Source organism: Ursus americanus, chromosome 4 (assembly GCF_024610735.1).
Source record: "Ursus americanus isolate L20-20 chromosome 4, mUrsAme1.1.p, whole genome shotgun sequence".
NCBI classification, from domain to species: domain Eukaryota; kingdom Metazoa; phylum Chordata; class Mammalia; order Carnivora; family Ursidae; genus Ursus; species Ursus americanus.
This window is the reverse complement of record NC_142130.1, coordinates 97,062,297-97,069,109: the sequence shown is the minus strand read 5'-3', so window position 1 is coordinate 97,069,109 and position 6,813 is coordinate 97,062,297. Positions and strand designations below refer to the sequence as shown.

Sequence of the window (6,813 nt, the reverse complement as noted above, 5' to 3'; positions counted from 1 at the left end):
CCGGCAGCCGCCGCTGGCAGCGCGTTCAGGGGGCGAGCGCGGCAGACCCTGGCTGCGGGCGGAGCCGCCCGGTTGGGCTTCTGTCGCGCCTTCGCGCCTCGGCTGTCTGTTGGTCGCCACAGCTCCCGGCGTTCGGCGGCGAGGTTAGCTAGCGTTGGGTCCTCTCCAGGAAGAGACGGATGGCCAATTTCAGCGGTCCAGAATCTTTAAGCCCACTCTACGAAAACTCCATCCGATCGACTGCTCACCTACGAGATAGACGGCACCGAGTTTTTAATTGTACTGGACTCCTCGAGCCGCCTCTGCGGGATGGGGACTGAGAAGGACGGCAGTCCTTGGGATTTTTCGCGGGATGTTGGGGACAGCCCCATTGAGGGGCTGCCCTGATGGGGGCCAGGTCTGAGCCTCTGCTGCTCTCAGAGGCAGCGCCTTCCAGCGTCCCCAGTGTCCGGGTCCCGGGGCAGGGACAAGTCCTGGGGCAAGGGCGGGGCAGGGGTAGGGACAGGGCAGGTCCCGGTGCAGAGGATGGTAGGGTCAGGGTCAGGTCTTGGAGCAGGGGATGGCAGGATCAGTTCGCAGTGCAGGGGATGGCGGGGTCAGGGTCAGGTCTCTGCAGGGGATGGCAGGGACAGGGTCAGGGTCAGGGTCAGGGTCAGGTCTCTGTGCAGGGGATGGCAGGGACAGGATCAGGTCCCAGTGCAGGGGATGGCAGGGACAGGGTCAGGGTCAGGTCTCTGTGCAGGAGATGGCAGGGGCAGGGGCAGGTCTCCGTGCAGGGGATGGCAGGGACAGGGTCAGGGTCAGGTCTGTGCAGGGGATGGCAGGGACAGGATCCGGTCTCAGTGCAGGGGATGTCAGGGTCAGGTCTCTGTGCAGGGGATGGCAGGGACAGGATCAGGTCCCAATGCAGGGGATGGCAGGGACAGGGTCAGGGTCAGGTCTCTGTGTAGGGGATGGCAGGGTCAGGGTCAGGTCTCTGTGCAGCGGATGGCAGGGACAGGATCAGGTCCCAGTGCAGGGGATGGCAGGGACAGGGTCAGGGTCAGGTCCCAGTGCCGGGAATGGCAGGGACAGCGTCAGAGTCAGGTCTCTGCAGGGGATGGCAGGGACAGGGTCAGGTACAAGGACAGATGCAGGGGATGATGGGCTGGTACAGGTCCCAGCGTGGGGGCAGGGATTTACAGCAGGTGTTTGTGAGCCTGTTCCCAGGCCTCGGATACATTCAGGGGACTCGTGCGCTGTTGGCTCCCCGCCAGTTTCAGAAACAGACGAAGTCTTAGTTGTGTAGTAACCCAGTACATTTGAAACCACAGGCTGCACCCTATTTTGCAAACTTGGTGGGCATGTGGGGACAAGTGAATGGAGGAGGTGACATCTTCCAATTTATGGTGGTCGTCTCAGTTGCTTAGCCAGCTGGCTGGACTGACTCTCTCTGTCCAGGGCAGACGAGGAACCTGCTGTCAGAAAGCTTCGAGCCTTGCTGATGGAGCTTAGAGCCCAGCGATGGAGCGTAGCTGCCGGCCTCGTGCTGGCGGTTCCCTTCAAAGTATCGCCCCTTAGAGTAGCGTCCCTTGCCAAACAGGAAAGGTCCAGTTCGACTTATTTAACTTGACATTTGCACTTGGGTCTCACTGTCCTTCTACTCTGCAGTTAACCAGTTTAAAAACCCGGTTAAGCCAGGAGAGCCGACGCGGGATCTCGACGACCCCAGCCCTCGTCTGCGGGGCCTAGAATGCGGCTCAGACTCTTAGAGGTTTGAGCCTCGCTGCTCTCCGTCTTCCGACCCCGGCGTGGACGCGTTCCCGCGCTTTCGGGCGTGAGGTGTCAGAGGGCGCGCCGCTGCGCAGGCGCACGGAGCCAAGGCTGCGGCGGCGGCCATGGGAGAGGCAGGCGGCGTTGAGGAGGCCTGCCGGGTCAGTGAGGAGGCCTGGGATGCCACCGTTGGCTTTCCCGCGCTTTGTGGTGACCCTGGGATGGGGTTGGGGCCTGGCGGGGACCCCTGCCGCCAGCCGCGGGGGTCTGCGCGCTGGGGCAGGGGGCGCGACGGTGGGAGGTGTGTCCCGAGCCCGGCCCTCAGCGCCGGGTGCACGACAGCGTGGGCCCCAGGTCCCCGCGCTGTGGCCTCCGCTGCACCGGGGGTGGGAGAGACCCGGACTTGGAGCCTGCTTCTGTCCGGTGCACGGGGTTCGCCGGAGAAGGTCACCCAGCCTGCCCGGCCTCTGTTTGTGGCCTGACACCCATGAAGGGTGGAGACGGCTAACCTGCGAGCCGCTGGGCCCGGCGCACCCGTGCGAGCCCGTGAACTTCCGCTTCCTCCCCGGGAGCTGGGCGCCAGCGCGGACAGAAACAGCGCCGGCAACTTTGGCTTTCCAGGGGAGGGCCTCGTGTGCAGATAAAAACAAAAACTGGCTCCCACTTTGAAGTCTGCAGAGCAGAGGGCATGGTGGGTAAAGACGTGCTTCTGAAGCCTTTATGAACAGGAGGCGTCAAAGGAAGGAAGCCAGCCGACTCGGGCCGCAGTCATCCGGAGAGAGATGTAACAGTGTTAAAATCTGCTTGTTCTTTTAGCACGTGGGGACTAAAGAGGAATTCGTTAAAGTCAGAAAGAAGGACCTGGAACGGCTGACAACTGAAGTAATGCAGATCCGGGACTTCTTACCCCGAATACTAAACGGGGAAGTGCTGGAAAGCTTCCAGAAATTAAAGATTGTAGAAAAAAGTGAGTCTTACTTACATTTAGCAGTCATCGACGGTGACAGCAGTCTGCACCAGCAGGTTGATCTTACGGGAACAACTGTAGAGCAGTGGTACATAGACCTTAAACGCTGTTACAGTCCTTATGATTACATTTGGGAGAGTCGGATGGGAGGTAAGGAAGAGAGGCGCCCTGGATTGGCTTGCTCAGACATGTGTAAGTTGGCGGTGGAGGAAGGGTGGCCGGTTTTCTGGAGTTTCTCTTCTCTTTCCACCTCTCATCCTTGACATAAAAATTTGATATTCTTCTAATTGAAAAGCTCTACTCTAAAACTCAAGTGCTTGTGTAAATTAAAGATCTTGCCATGTGGAAACCTTGATGGAGTTAAATGTGTTTGTAGAGATAGGTGTGTATTTACTTGTTTCTAGGTGAATGGACAGGTCAGGTTCTTTTTTTTAAGATTTATTTATTTATTTTAGAGGGTGGGAGGGGCAGAGGGAGAGAGAGAATTCCAGGCAGACTCTCTGCTGAGCTCGAAGCCTGATGGGGACTTGATCCCACAATCCTGAGGTCCTGACCTGAGCCGAAAACAGGAGTCAGAGGTGGTGACTGAGCCACCCAGGTGCCCCACCAGCCCCGACACGTCAGTTTCTAGCACTGATTTAAGTCCAGATTTGCCAGGATTTGTCCATTCAGAGTTTGAGGTTTGACCTGAGCCATTACGTCAGGTATCAGTCTGGGAGCCTATTGAAGTTCTTAGAGTCTGGGATTGATTCTGTGCTTGCCTAATTGAGGCTGAATTACCGTTAAATCAGCCTTTGGTGCTTATGGCCGGTCCAGCACCCTCCATTGGCCTTCACCATCCCTGCACGGTCTCTAGGAGAAGTGTTTCTGAGGGGCCCAGGGTGTGTGTCCAGCACTGGTGCAGACAAGAAGGTATCTGGATTCAATAGTATATGTTTCTGGTTTGTGTAGATGTACGTGGTCAAGAGGGCAGCCATGCACAATTAGAAGGGAAAATGCTCAGGGTCACCACAGTCCCCTGTCCTGCTTAGTTTCTCTTTGGAATGCTCAGATCCGCCCCCTGCTGCCCTGTGGCGTGCTCTGGACAGGGACTTCTGCACACTGCCTGCCTCTGATTTCCTTGCTGACTGCCAGCAGGGTTCACCAGTGGAAGGCATGATGGGCAGAGAGAGAGGTTGGGGTGTTTCCTCCTGCTTCTTCCACAGCTGTAACTCCCACCCTAGGACCTCCTTGACAGTCTCAGCTCTCGCTGGGCTCTGGTAACAGTTTTTCTCCAATTCCTCCATTTGGAGGGCTGTTGCTAGTCTTGGTGCTTCACCAGCCCTTGCTCTCCTCTTTGTAAGCAGTCCTTTCCACAAATCTCAACATCTGGGATTTTGTCTCCCATGGAGACCCTGCAGGATGTGCTCTAGGTTACTGGTTATACCGTGGCTCCAGGTCATTTCTTCTTAGTCCCTGGCTCTGATCCCATGCTCAACCAGTGACCTTCTGAGAGCAGCTAGTCACCCACATGCACTTATCTTCAGGGAAGGAAGGTGCTGACCTGTAGCAGAGTATGTCAGCGGTGCTGAGTGGTTATATTTCTCTGCAAATTAATAAGCTGGCATTCTGCAGATTACATCAGGGTCTCATGAATTGGTTAGCACGAGTCAATCTTAGAGATCACAAAACCAAAACTGTGGTACATATGAGAGTGAGGGCCACAAACGCATCTGTGGTGACTTAGACTTTAGGAGCTTTTGCCTCACGGTCCTCAGGCCCTGTGGGACCTTGCTCTCTGGCCGCTTCATCTTGGTTTGCATTGCTGATGCGTCCTCTGCAGCAGCCTTTCCGCTAGTGGAGCTGCCTGAGGTTCAGGCCTGGGGCCCTGTCTCCTCGCTCCACGGCTTTTCCGTGGGCGAGCTCACGCGTATACAGCTTTAGTTCCCATCTTGATGCCAGGGGCTCCTAGGTTTATCTCTGGCCCTAGGTTTGGCCCAGACCCCCAGGCTTATTTAGGGTCCTGTATCCAACTCTTTCTTGGCATTTCTTCTTGCTTGTTTCACCATTGTTTCAAATTCTCAATGTTTGTCCTAGCCTAATCAGCCTGCAGCCATCAGGAACACCCGTAGTCTGACAAGGTCAGGTTTATTGGCTTGTTGCCATGAGGGGGACCACACCCCAGAGGAACTGTGGGCAACTTGTCAACAAAAGAGCTAGAGTTGTTGTGCATTTTGGGAAAGGGTGGAATTCAGGTGAAGTGCACTAAACTACATTTTGATGGAATCCAAGCAAGGTAGGTCTGTGTGTGGGCCATCACCATGTCCCACTGCAGTGGACCCAGGCCTTGTTTCTTTGAAAACTACGAAGTTGAGATCGGTGTAGAACATTGTGCTGGAAATCCCTTATTTGAAGCTCTGCAGCTAGCTAGAAATCAAGGCTGCCTCCTTTGTCCCGGTGACTTTGATCCTGCCGGGGACACTAGGATGTTTCCTTTTACTGGTCTAATTCCAAACAGCAAAATTTCTGACAGTCTGGGATTTTACAAAGTAAGCTTTTTGTGAATAAGAAATCAGTAGTCACTGGAAGGGGTCGTTGGGACACTTTACTGTCGCAGCGTGTTCTTGGGAGAAAGATTGTTTCCTGTTAACGTGGCAGCTGGCTTTATACCTCTGTTGGCCCGGCCTAACAAACTGCAGGACAGAGTTCTACTTTCCTACCTCTGACTCACACCATACTGTTCCTTCACATAAAGTCGTTTCATTGTCATCCCACTGTGTAAGTCGGTGGGAGGGCAGGGCCCCTGTTTTTGCCTCCCATTGTATTCTCTGTGCCCCACTATTTGGTCCTGAGGGACTTCCCACCCCGTCTCTGCATGTTCTTCTTTCTAAATTGCTTGTTAGCTCATGAAACTAGTGTGGTATAGGCACCTGGGTGTGAAGAGAAAGGGAGGATCAAAGTGGACAAAGTGGACTTGGTGCATGCTCGTGCTGGAGGCTTTACTGTGAACTTGGAACTTCAGCTGGCTCTTGAAGGCTTCTGCTTCTCTGGCCTGAGGCTTAGCCTAGAATATGTCCTCCTAGGGCATCTTTTGCTCAGTTTTGGCTGTTGAATTTTTGCTACTTGGGTGACATGAAGGAAAACAAAGATTCCCTCCTTTTTTTTTTTTTTTTTTTTTTGGTAAGGACTAGGTCTGGTGACTCTTCCTTGGGCCCTCTGAGACAAATCACGTGAGCCCTGGCCTTGAGAATGTCTCCCCCAGAGACAATCCAAGGATCATAAGGTGGCAGCAAAGCTGCTGGACACGTCGATCCATCTGCCCTCCTGGCCCCATGGTCCAGGAGGTCTCTTGGCTTTGACCAGTATCAGAGCTCCTTTTGCTTCTACGGTTTGTGTATGCTTCTCAGCTTAGAAAGTGACAAAGGGAGGAATGAATGCAGGGAGAGAGTAGAGGGCAACTGTACTGGTTCAAGGGGAAGCTTCTTTTGGAGTGTAGGTATGGTTGGCTTGGATGGGCTCAGGCCCTAAAGGACGCATGTTGATAAAACGAGTGTCAAGTAGTGAATGGTACTTAATTCTGACTCTAGCATAGTAACTCCCTTTAGGAATCCGGGCAGGTAAATGGTGGAATCTGGAATCATACTGGCAAGGCTGTTGCCTGAAATCTTCTGGGAATAGATGAGCATTGAGGAGCAAGGCATGCTTTGTTAGAAGGATAAGAGGAAGGTGTTTTCAGCTGGGGTGATGGCGTGTGTGAAAGTCACAGACGAGAGAGACGGAGTTGATTGCTGGCTAATAAGCTAGTTTTTCTCCTTGATACATGAGCAAGAATTGGGGTATAGCAGAGTCAAGGTCAGTAAATGTCAGTAGTTTATAGAAGACAAAATAATTGTAGCTTGTTGTTTTTAATTTGAGATGAGAGGCAGGTGGAAGTTACCCCATGGAAATGATATCAAAATAGCGACTAAGATTACATTTTCAGGGGAATGATTTTTGTATCCGAGTGGAGGATAAGTTTGAAGAATTGGGTGGCAGATGAAGGAGAATTAGTGATAGAGTGCTCACCAAGGAAGGTCTTGCACTCACTCGACTGTGGGATTATGGCTGTGTGGATG

The 6,813-nt window shown here is 53.6% G+C and overlaps 1 protein-coding gene across 1 annotated transcript in view; it reads left to right on the top strand.

Moving 5' to 3' along the window:
• The first annotated feature begins 3 nt into the window (after window positions 1–3).
• HSF2BP (heat shock transcription factor 2 binding protein) overlaps window positions 4–6,813 on the top strand; it is a 97,920-nt gene continuing 91,110 nt past the window's right edge. Inside the window, exons 1-3 of the mRNA XM_087861836.1 lie at window positions 4–143; window positions 1,651–1,913; window positions 2,569–2,719. Of these exons, the coding sequence (XP_087717962.1) occupies window positions 1,878–1,913; window positions 2,569–2,719 (187 nt within the window). The 5' untranslated portion in view covers window positions 4–143; window positions 1,651–1,877. The remainder of the gene's footprint in view (window positions 144–1,650; window positions 1,914–2,568; window positions 2,720–6,813) is intronic.